The 12,557-nt window shown below is 40.6% G+C and overlaps 1 protein-coding gene across 1 annotated transcript in view; it reads left to right on the forward strand.

Moving 5' to 3' along the window:
• Window positions 1-6,084, forward strand: part of ANKRD31 (ankyrin repeat domain 31) — a 165,688-nt gene extending 159,604 nt beyond the window's left edge. The window contains exons 25-26 of the mRNA XM_045285221.1: window positions 5,602-5,694; window positions 5,811-6,084. Coding sequence (XP_045141156.1) covers window positions 5,602-5,694; window positions 5,811-5,956 — 239 coding nt within the window. The 3' untranslated portion in view covers window positions 5,957-6,084. The remainder of the gene's footprint in view (window positions 1-5,601; window positions 5,695-5,810) is intronic.
• Window positions 6,085-12,557: the final 6,473 nt, after the last annotated feature.

Here is a 12,557-nt window from a genome sequence, read left to right on the forward strand (position 1 = left end):
TGTGTGTCATTGGTGCTACTGCGTTTCAGCAGTCAGTTCATCTTCCTCAGTGCTGGTTTACATCTTCCAATTCATCTCTGGCCCCAGATAGCTGGGAGTCTCCATCCATCACAGCTGCATTCTGGGCAGCAAGAAACGAGAAAGGAAAAAAAAAGTGGGTGTGGGTGTGGTTCTAGCTGTCTGTCCCTCCAAAGAACTGCCTCCCAAGTCTAACACAACACTTTGATTTCTAACTCATTAGTGCAGGTTAGGTCATGGCCACACATAACTGCAGCAAGGCCAGACAACATGGGTTTTGCACAAGATTGTATAGCTGAGGCCACAAAAGGGAGGCAAAAATAGAGTGCTGAAAGTTCTTTTTAGGTAGCTATAAAATGACAATATCAACATTTCTTCTCTATTTTCTCTGCCATCGAGTCGATGCCGACTCATAACAACAGAGTTGAACTGCCACTTTAGGTTTCCCAGATGGTAAATCTTTACAGGAGTAGAAAGCCTCAGCTTCCTCCCACAGAACGGCTGGTCCATTCGAAGTTCTGCCCATGTGGTTAGCAGCCTAACTTGGAACCCGTGAACACCGTTAGGCATAGCCAATTGTGTTGGGTAATTAGGCATGTTGCAAAACACTGCCCACTAGAAATGTACACGATGGCTCTGAACATTGTTTAACTGCAGGCAAGCTGATGCGAAGATTGTGAGGGAACTCAGGGCTGAGGCAATGGGGTTGTGTGCTGGCGGACCCACCCAGCATCCCTCTCAGCAGGGGGCCTCTTGTTTGGCTGACCTAGCACCACTTGTCCCCAGTACCCAGTGTCAGTGGATCCCCGTATCCCCAATTCTTATGCCTTATGAAGAAGTTTGTCTTAGCAAGTAAGTTTCATTTCAATGCAGTATGACTTATTGATTCTGCTAACAGTTTCACATAGCATGGTGGAAATCAATCATCAGAAATGTTGCAGCTACTTCCAGCAGTTTATTTCAGTACTTCCCATAATAATGTATTATTGTTATAACATTTAATATATTGCAAAATAATAAAAATAAGCTTTGTCACAAATGTATTTTACTTCCAAGGAATAAGAGCCATAAGCCACGATGCCCAGAACCAGTGGCTAAGTGAAATATTCAGGGGTCTAGGTAGTAGATGCTTAATGCTGGGGGCATTGTTACCAAGACTTGAGCTTTTGACTTTGTTTCTGTTGGGAACATCAGATTTGACTAAATGTGTTCCCTGCAGTGAAGGTGTCTGGGGCACTTAGGAATGCTATCTGATTTTGGAGTAGAATTTTGATCTTTACAGAGATTAAACCCCTGGCTGAAGTAGCTTCATATACTGCTTAATATTGATTAAAATCAATGCAGACAGTATCTTTAATAGGTGCTATCCTGTTCCTAGAACATTTAAAGGACATTACATATAAGACAAGATGCTTAAAAATGTCAATCATGTAAGGAAGATGGTACAGGAAGATATCAAAACAACAGAGACTTTTTAACCATCAGATTCACAACACTGAATAAAATTGATAATATTCAGTGTTGGCAAGGACATATTCTGGTAGGGAAGAGGTACTCTCATATACTGTTGGTGGAAGAGTAAAAGGATTCAGTGAAAGGGTATGTTGGCAGTACCTAGAAATTCTGCTTCTGAGCACGTCTGAATAGTAAAAATGGGAGGTTAACTGTGAATTGTAAATAAACTATGGTAGATGTGTTGTTTTTAAATTTCTAAATAGTGTAAGGAACAGCCTGTTTTGTGTAAAGAAATACTAGTGTAAATAATAATGATAACCTTAATGAAATTAATTTGAATGAGTATTTAGAAGATGTCTTTTAGTGTGTTTCCCCATAAGAGAAGAATGCTTTCCCCCCTATTCTTTATGGGAGATTTCACTTCAGAAAGTCTATACAACAAAGTTGTTAATAAGAGAATTATTATGTTTACATGTGGACCATGTGTAAAATAAGATAGGATTCTTTGAGTTGCAAGTGGTAGTTTAAAATCCAACACAAACGGGCTTAAACCAATTAATAATAACCCACAGAAATGACCCTGACTCTTGTACCCGAAAGACAGGGAATGGGACTTCAAATGTTTAGCTGGAGGCAAAACTGCATGACTAGCATGCGCACAGGTTCCAGTGTAGAAGGAAAGATTAGGTGAGCCTTTCCCAGGAACCCCAACAAAAACCTCATTGCCTCTCACCTCTGAACGTGGGAGCTCCTGTTCAATGACTGGCTAAGAACTAAGCACCTTGACTGAGAGTGGAGAAAGAGACAGTCCTCTTGAAGGAGATCTAGAAGGATCACCTGGGGAAGGGTAGATTGGTACTGAACATCAAAAACCTGAGGCTTAACCCACACTTTTTATTTTTAACTGAACCAACTTTTAAATGGGTCAAAAGGGAGGTCAAATAAGATACTACATTTTAGCCTAACTATATCTGCTATCATCGACTTGACAGTGTTGTCTGATAACGAGGCTCTTCACATCCCTTGACTCTGCTCAGAGTCTTCATTTTTGACGAACAGAGTTGGGTCATCTGCATGTTGCAATTTGTTAATGAGTCTTCATCCAATGTAAGGTTGACTTCTTTTTCAAAGTCTAGCTTCTTGGATTTTGTACTCCTCATACAGACTGAATACACAAAGTAACAGGATGCAACACTTTATCACTTAATCTGCCTTATGAGCCATTTTTAAGTTGTTCTAGTTTTTTATGGTTTCTGCTTTCTTTTTCTTTTGTTCCCCCTGCTTTCTTTTCAGTTGAGATTTTCTGTTTCACTTTGTTATTATTGTTAGTTGTCCAAATTGGACACAGAATAAGAAAGACCAAAAAAGATGAATGCATTTGAATTATGGTGCTGGCAAAGAATGTTGAAAGTACCATGGACTGCCAAAAGAACAAACATCTGTCTTGGAAGAAGTTAAGCCAGAATGCTCCTTAGAATAGAAGATGGCAAGACTTCATCGCACCTGCTTTGGATGTAGTATCAGGAAAGACCAGTCCCTGGAAAAGGACATCACTCTTGCTAAAGGAGATTGGCAGACAAAAAGAAGAAGAATGTAAAAGAGATAGAGTGGCTGCAACAACGGGCTCAAACGTAACAACTGTGAGGTTAGTGCAGGACTGTGTAGTGTTTCGTTCTATTTACACAGGGCCGCTGTGAGTCAGAACCAACTCAACGGCACATAACAACTACTAAATGAACGAACCAGCCCTAAAGAAAACAGGGAGAAAACTCATTTAAAGTGAGATGGTGAGGCTTCATCTTTCTTACGTTGGACACTTCATCAGAAGAAGCCAATTGCTGGAGAAGAACATTATGTTTTGTAGACGATCCACGAAAGATGTGTTGACAGTAGCTGCAACATGGGTTCAAACAACTTTGGCATGAGTGTGAGGAGGGCACAGCACTAGGCAAAATTTTGTTCTCTTCCATTTAAGGTGGAACTTCCTTGACAGCTAAAAACAACCAAACTTGGCTGGTCCTGGTCACACTCATGCTGGTGCTATTTGGGGAATAAGATTCAATTTGCTGAGTGACACATCACTTATATAGCCAATCTGAGAAATAGTTCTCAGGTCTTGCTAAGGAGACTGAAGAAACCAGATTTCGGCTCATTCACCTGTAGCCAAGAAAACTGAAGCAGACCATGGTGAGCATCAACTCTCACCTCCCAGAGGGCGAGATTGAATCACATACCACGTTTCTGGTAAAGCCAGGACCAGAATAGTAATAATATTGCGATATCACTAAAAATGGTGATAATATTAATAGAAGCTAGCATTTATTGGGAGAGAGATGAGGCCTTCTATTCCCATACGGAGTTACAATTCTAGAAACCCACAGGGGCAGTTCTACCCTGTATTGTACAGTTGCTGGGAGTTGGGATATCAACTCAGTGCCAGTGAGTGTTGAGTTGCGCGTCTGTCCCGTGTTATCAGAAGACAGGCTGTATGGTAGCATGTTCTACACAATGCCTTTCTTACTCCTCAGTGTTCATTCTCAAGTTATTGGCAGCCGAGGCACAGAGGGCCTTGTAAGCTACATAGACTTGGATCATCCTTTCCAATCATGTGTTTGTTTACTTTGTGGTGCAAATACATAAAACATTTGCCAATTCAAAGATTTCTTCATGCCCAATTCAGTGACATTGATTACACTCATGTTACACAACCCTTATCCCTCCTTTTACTAATTATTCTATCCCCATTAAGGTAAACTTGATGCCCCTCAAAAAACTCCCTTTTCTTCTGCCTTTTACTCCTGGTAACTATTGTTAGGCTTTGGTTTCTACGTATTTATTTACTTATTTAATATAAATAAGGTTATACAGTATTTGTCCTTTTCTCCTTTTCTTATTTTGTCTTCAAGGCTTACCTATCATGTAGTGTATCGGGACTTCATTTATCTTTGTGGTTGAGTAAGATTCCATTGTCTGCATGTGTACCACACATTGTTGTGTACATCTGCTGATGAAGGCTAGGCTGTTTCTGCATTTTCTCTGTCGTGAAAGTGTGACTGGTGTGAACCAGTAGCACAGTGAATGTTCCCGGAATAGATCATGAACACTGGTGTGCTGGTCTCTGTTCGTGTTCTTGTCTTCACTTCTTTGGGATTGAGATCACTGAGTCATCTGTTAGTCCCTTGTTTAATCTTTTGAGGAACAATCAAACATTCTCACAACTGGTAATAGCATTTTGCATTTCCACCAGCACTGAATTAAATTTCCAATTTCTTCACATCCTCGCTATCATCACGTTTTCCATGTTTTGGTCATTGCCATTCTAATTGGGATAAGGTCGTATCTCATTATATCTTTGATTTGCATTTCCCTAACGGAGCTCCAGTGGCATACTAAGTAAGCACCAACTGCTAACTGATAGCTTGTGGTTCCAATCCACCCAGCCGCTCTATGGAAAGAAGAATTAGTAATCTGCCTCCACAGGAATTACAGCCTAGAACACCCTAAAAGGCAGTTCTGCACCCTCCCTTGGGTTTGCTATGAGTAGCAATCTGACAACAACAGTAATGGCTAGTGATGTTGAGTATCTTTCCATGTGCTTTTGGCCATTTGAATATCTTTTTTGGTGAACCGTTCGAGTCCTTTGCCCATTGTTTTTAATGCTTGTCTTTTTGTTGTAGAATTGTAGGAGTGGTTCCTCTCACTTCCTCTTAATGTATTTTAGATAATTGGATTCATCTCAGAAAAAAATAATTCCCCAAAATTGTCTCCCCATCTGTGGGTTGTCTTTCCACATTTAAAAATCTTTTTATGAACAAGAGTGTTTAATTTTCATGAGCTTCCAGTTGTCTGTTATATTTTTTGCTGTTTACACTTTTGTTGCCATAGCTGGTGACCCATTGTGAAATATGAAGTCCTGCAGCCAGTGCCCCTATGCTTTCTTCTAAGAATGTTCTTTCACACTTAGGTCTTTAACCCATTTTGAAAAAGTTTTTGTGCATGGCATAAGGCTTAAATCTTGTCTCATTCTTTTGTTTACAGAAACATAATTTTCCCAGCACCACTTATGGTAAGACTCTTCTTTCCCCCATTGAATGGACTTAGCACTTGTCAACGTTCCTTCTCTTTTAGATCACAGGGAGGCCTCTCCATCCCAGGACCAACCAGTGCTGATTTATAACCTTGCCCCGGGCTTGGGAAGTGGATTGAGTAAAGCCTGCCCTGGTCAGTACACCTGTTGTCTGTGTTCTCACATAGACCTGGCAGGGGTCTATTCTTTGTAATAATTAAATTTTCCACTTTAAAAGTCAGTTTTAATTTGGCAATATTTCTTTAAACAGGAACTTCCAGAGAGCTATTGCAAAGGAACCCAGATTATCTACAAATAAATGAAATACTATTAATCAGCGATCAAGAATTTCTCCCATGCCATATAATGGATCAGCATTGGAAGTTCTATGCAGAATGTGAGGAGCTAACATTCTAAAGTCTTGTTATCTTAATAATTTATATAGGTATTTGTTCGAATTACTAACATTTCATGTTTTAGCTTGAGTGAGCTGCTGTGCCTTTTGTGACATAGTATATGTCATGAGGTATTCATGAATTGCTCCTTAAGATGCGTATATTTATAACTCTTCAAACTATTTTTTCATTAAAACTTTTTTTTGCCTTTGAAATAAAAGCATTTTTGAACTAGCCCTAATTGACTCTCTGGTTTTCTTTTTACTGGCATAAACTAATGTTTCAGTCAACACCTCTACCTTTATATTGATAGCAGTAATCTCATGATAGAAGTGGGGATCCGTGGACTTAAAAACAAAACGTCCCAGGTAAAATGAATCTACTTAAAACAAGAATTTAAAGTCCCGGTGCCACCTCCCAATTCATTTCAAAATGTGCCTTGAAATAAATCATGAAAGAGGTTTATTTTAAGTTTCATAAAATTTAGTTTAGATAGAATTTTAAATATATTAACTCACAGAGCAAAGAATGAATGAAGTGTTGATTTGGGTGTTGATTATATAAATCAGATAAACGTCATACTTCATCTTTAATATCTGTTATGTTATCATAAAAGAGGATTTTTAAAGAAAAATATATTCAAAGGTTTTACCATTTTCTCTAAGGGTTTCTATGAATTCTTTTATAGCTAAATTATGCTTTACTTATACCTCACCTCAGACTCCCAAATAAGTTCATGGAGTTTTTTTTTATTATTCTGTGGCCTAATTCTCTACTTCTTCTCAGTTAGATAGAGAAATCAAATTTATAATTAAAATTATTCCATTAAATGCTAGGATTTTAGGGAACTTCGAGATAGGTTATGGGATTTTTAAGTTTAGTTCCAATATATAGACTCTTAGCTCCCTTTTTAATCTCTAGTACACTGGTTCCTAACTGCCCTCACTCAAAAGCTGCCTGCCACCGAGTTGAGGTCAGTTCACGGCAGCCCTGCAAGGCTGGGTGGAATGGCCCCTGTGAGTGCACGAGACTACATACAACTCTATGGGAATAGAAAGGCCCCATCTTTCTCCCGTGGAGAAGCTAGTGCTTTTGAACTGTAGACCTTGAGGATTGTAGCCCAACTCATAACCACTACGTCACCAGGGCTCCTAACAGTTGCCTCTAGGGAGAGAGAAGGCCAGGATGAAAGGAAGACTGACTTGACGACATGTTTCTTCCTAACTTAAAACTGGTAGTGAGAAAATGGTGAGGAGACCATATCTGACCTCCTTTGTCTACACAACGGAGAATGAGAATCTTATCTCCTCACCAGCCCAAGGCCACTTGCCACATGGCAAAAGGTAGACTTGCCTCTACCTTCCATCTTTCGTTACCACCCTCTTCTGATACCAACCTTTCCTCCCACAGCACTTTGCTGGATTCAGTAATTCATTGCAGCGGCCACACAGAACTCACAGTCAAAGCTCACAATTATGGGGATTTATTAAGGAAGTTTATAAGGGGTTATGAGGAGCAGGTGTACCATAAGCCAGGATCAGGAACCGTTAAGGACGCAGTCATTGGTCCACAGCCACACCTCTCCTTGGCCAGTAGCCAAGTCTCTCGGGTCCTCAGCCTCTCAGCCCTTGGCCTATGCCTTTGTCCATGGGCCAGGAAGCCTGCCTGCCGCTCTGCCTCACAGTCTCAGTTTCGGCACTGCTCTTCTACTCTTGTTTCCTGGTCTCCTTGCCTCAGCCTCTGGTCTCTGTAGGACATGGAATCTGCTGCCTCCTCTACTTTAGGCAGGAACTCTGAACATGCTGCACTGGTGATTCCTCTTCCTCGAGGGTCCCAGGTATTCTCTCTGTTCCTGCATCTAAAATACATCTCTTAAAAACAAGCAGCTGCAATGGACCAATCACCTTGATTAGTATTTCATATCCCCATTTGCTTGGTTACATTCATCATTTGGTGGGAGTTACAGAGATATGGATAGAGGAGCCATATAAAAAATTACACAGGTAATGTGTACGTTTTCTATTTATTTAGATAAATACTTTTTAAATATCTGAAACACCCACAAATATTTGCCTATTAATCAAAATAGGAACCCCTATGAAGAAATGCATGAAGGCCATGCCTAATTTCCTCTAACTTCACAAGGGGCGAAGGGAATCCCACTACATGTCTGCCCAAATATGACTCCAGTAAGGCAGAGATCATACTTGCCTCTACAATTTTCTTGACCCTTTTCTGACACCACCCCTCCCACAGCACTCTATAGTTTTGATAGGGTTGACAATTCATTACAATAACCACATAGAACTGCTAGATGACACAAGTATGAGGTTTATTAAGGAAGTGAATGAAGTCAAGAGCTGAATAGAAATTTCAAATGGCAGCTTGAGAAGACAAAGCCAAATATTATAATGAAATGTGCAAAGACTTAGAAAACCAAAATGGAAGAACATGCTCAGAATATCATAAACCAAAAGAACTCAAGAAAAAAACCCAAGCCTCAAGTTGCAATATTGAAAGATTCCAAGGGTAAAATATTGAATGATGCAACAAGTAGCCAAAGATGATGGAAATACAAAACAGACTCACTGTACCAAAAAGAACTAACTAGTGGACACTTGACCATTTCAGGAGGGAACATATGAGCAAGAACCAATGGTGTTGAAGGAAGATATTCAAGCTGTCACTGAAAGCATTAGCCAAAAACAAGGCTTCGGGTACTGATGGAATACCAATGGAAATGTTTCAACAAGCTGGTGCAGCATGATGCATATCATGAAGCTGGAAGCACTCACAAGTCTTTTTTGCCAGGGCATTTGGAAGACAGCTACTTGGCCAGCTGACTAGAAGCGATACATATTTGCCCATTCCAAAGAAAGTTGACCCAACAGGATGATCAAACTATAGAACCATATCATTGATATCACAAAATTTGCTTGAGATCATCCAACAATAGTTGTAGCAGTACGTTGACGGAGCTGCCAGAGGTTTAGGCTAGACTCGGACAAGAATTTGGAACAAGGGATATATATCGTTGCTGATGTTAGATGGAACTTGGCACAAAGCAGAGAATACCAGAAAGATGTTTACTTTTGCTGTATTGACTATGCCAAGGCATTCGACTGTATGGATCATCAAAAACTAGACAACATTGAGAATAATGGGAATTACAGGACACTCCATTGTGCTCCTGTGGAATTTGTACATGGATCAAGAGGCAGTTGTGTAAACAGAACAAGGGACTACTGCTTGACTTAAAATCAGGAAACGTGTGCAACAGGGTTGTATATGCTCACCTTATTCAATTTGTAATGCTGAGCAAATCATCCGAGAAGCTGGTTTATATGAAGAAGAATGTGGCATCAGGATTAGAGGAAGGCTTGCTAACAACCTGAACTATTTAGACACAACCTTGCTTGATGAAAATGAGGAGGACTTGAAGCACTTGCTGATGAAGATTAAGGATCACAGCCATCAGTATGGATTAAAACTCAATGTAAAGAAGGCCAAAATCCTCACAACTGGACCAATAGATAATATGATAAATGGAGAAAAGATTGAAGTCGGCAAGGATTTTGCCATGCTTGGATCCACAATCAATGCACATGGAAGCAGCAGTCCAGAGATCAAAAGATGTGTTGCATTAAAGGTAAATTTGCTGCACAAGACCTCATTGCAAGGATGTTACTTTCAGGACTAAGGTGCACCTGACCCAAACCATGGTATTTTCATTTGCCTCGTGTGCGTGTGAAAGTTGGACAATTAATGAGGCAGACTAAAGAAGAATCGATGCATTGGAATTGTGCTGAAGAAGAGTATTGAGAGTGTTGTGGACTGCTAAAAGGACAAGTGTCTGTCTTGGAAGAAGTCCGGCCAGAGTGCTCCTTCAAGGCAAGGATGGTGAGACTTTATCTTACCTACTTTGGACAGGTTACGAGGAGAGACCAGTTCCTGGAGAAGGGCATCATGTTCGGGAAAGTAGAGGGGATGCTAAAAAGAAGAATGCCCTCAAGAAGACATTGGATTGACACTGTGGCTACAACAATGGGCTCAAGAATAGGAACAATTACAGGGATGGTGCAGGACCAGGCAGCGGTTCATTCTGTTGTACATGGGTCACTATGGGCTGGAACCAACTCAATAGCATCTAACTATAACCAGAGAAGTTAACAGTTACAAACAAATCAGTATTTTAAAATGTTACAGATACAGTGCTTTTTTTTTTCACAGCACTTCTCGGCCATGCAAGTGGGCGCACCTCTCGTTACTTTAACAAATATTTAGATTATGGATCACTAAGTAATATAGGTACCAATTTGAAAATTATAACTATAAATATGAAAAATTACAAATTTATGGGCAATGTTTAATGTAAATCCTTGTTTAGTGAAAACTTCTTTGAGTTCATGCATGTTAAATCATATCTATATTGTACATGTTATATATACCTTTATATTTTTAGTTATAACCATGTCATTGTGTAAGGGGTTGCTGACTACAGGTCTTGTTCCTGTTGTTTGGGGCCTTCCAGTGCACTCTGACTCATCGAGGCCCCATGTACAGCGGAATGAAGCACAGCCCACTCCTGTACTGTCCTCACAGTTGTTAGGTTGGAGCTCATAGTTGCAGCTACTGCGTAAATCCAGCTCACTGAGGGCCTGCCTCTTTGGGGCCGACTTTACCAAGCATGCTGCCTTTTCCATTCCTGCTCTCTCCTGATACCATGGCCAAAGTTTGTGCGATGAAGTTTCACCCTCCTAACTCCTAGTCTGGCAGAATTCCTTCCAAGACAGATTTGCTTTTCTGCAGTCCATCGTACTTTTCCTATTCCACACTAACACTGCTCATTGGTGGAAAGATATGAGGAAGTCATACTGGACAGTTCCAGTGTAAGCACATTGGTCTCTGCTCCTGAAGCTTTCTCCTTTTCAAGATTAACAAAAAAATACTGCCTAAACTCAACTTGCACAGGGAGCTAGTCTGTTCCTTCTAGATGAATGTGCCCATGTTGTTGCTGCCATTAAGTCCGTTGCAATTCACTAGCAACCCTATGGAGAAGAGAGCACTGCCCAGACCTACGCTGTCATCACACTTGTTATACCGGAGCCCATGGTTGCAGCACTGTGTCAAGCCGTCTTGTTGATCCTCCTCTTTTTCACTAAATTTCTGCTTTGTACTTCACGATAGATCTCAAGGTGTTCTTTTTTATAATGAATGTCATGCCATTCCTCTGGAATTGTCGTTCTTGGCATAGCACACCATTTCTGCCCATGATGCCTAAGATACTGCTCTCTATGCATCCATTTCATTCTTGATGACTTAGAACTTTCCTAGATTCAGACTCTGTACATTCCCTGTTCTGACTATTAATGAATGTTTTCAGCTGTCTTCTCATTTTGAGTCATGCCCCATCAGCAAATGAATGACCCGGAAGCTTTACTCCATTATGTTTAACTCTGCTGTGAGAAGGCCCCCTTTTCCTCATCATATTTTAAGTACCTTCTAATCTAAGAGGCTCATCTTCCACCACGATTATCTGACTATGTTTCACTGCAATCGGTAAGGTTTGCAGTGACTAATCCCTCAGAAGTGGACAGCCTATTCTTTGCAGTCTGTTCTAAGTCTGGAAGTACCACTGAAACCTGTTCACTTGATGCGTCTCTGCTGATATTTGAAATATGGGTCGCATAGTGGTACATAAGTTACCACAGTATGACAAACTGACAGACAAGTAGTGGGACTGTGCCACGGGGCCTGAATTTGAAGTCCCTTGGGATTTTCAGTGTCCCCGGGACTAACATCATATAGCCTCCACATGTAGCTTTTTGGTTTTGTCCTCATGCTTCTTGGAATCAATTTTGCAAAAGGAAACCAGGGATCTATCTTTCTGAAGCATGAAAACACCACAAAGTATGGTAAGTTTCTGCTTGAACTTGAACATAATGTTTTCATGGTCCTAAATCTTTGTAAGCTAAATAAGAGGAAGAACACTTTAGACTCAAGTGAAATCAACCTGCCCTGTCTTAATTTCCATACAGGTTAAATGATTAATCTCCAAATTCCTGAAATACATTTGAAGTTCATATTTTCTAGATTATGGAATTTTGGAAGAGCCCATTGCTGTGCCACAAGCAACTCTAAATATCACAATGCAAATCCTATGGACCACCCTTTCTTGTCAAAAGGAGCACTGGTGGCCTTAGGGGCTAGGCAGTGGGCTGCAAATTGCAAGATCCAAAGTTAAAACCTCCCAGCCACTCCTGAAGAGGAAAGCTGAAATTGTCTGCTCCGGTAAAGAGGTACAGTCTGGGAAACCCTCGTCGTTCTGAGTTGGAATCAACTGGCCACCAGTGGTTTGGCTTTGGGTTGTATTTGCCTTAAAAGCCAATTGTATTTTGTTGCAAGTGCATCCATAAATGTGATGGAGCATCCAGGAGACAAAGTTCTGAAAGCTACTTAGATATAACCAGACCTTGAGGAAAGTTGTTGATGGCCTGGGGTAGCGCAACCATAATCTGGAGGGAATGTCTGTTGACATAACAGTTCATCAAGTCAATGCTCTACTTCCCCAGGGAGTGTTGCCTGGGGCCTTAAAAACTTGTGAGCAGCCAAGCCAAGTACAA

The sequence above is a fragment of the Echinops telfairi genome, unplaced genomic scaffold, assembly GCF_000313985.2.
Source record: "Echinops telfairi isolate 266 unplaced genomic scaffold, ASM31398v2 ScPeMD7_7469;HRSCAF=8507_1, whole genome shotgun sequence".
Lineage (NCBI taxonomy): Eukaryota > Metazoa > Chordata > Mammalia > Afrosoricida > Tenrecidae > Echinops > Echinops telfairi.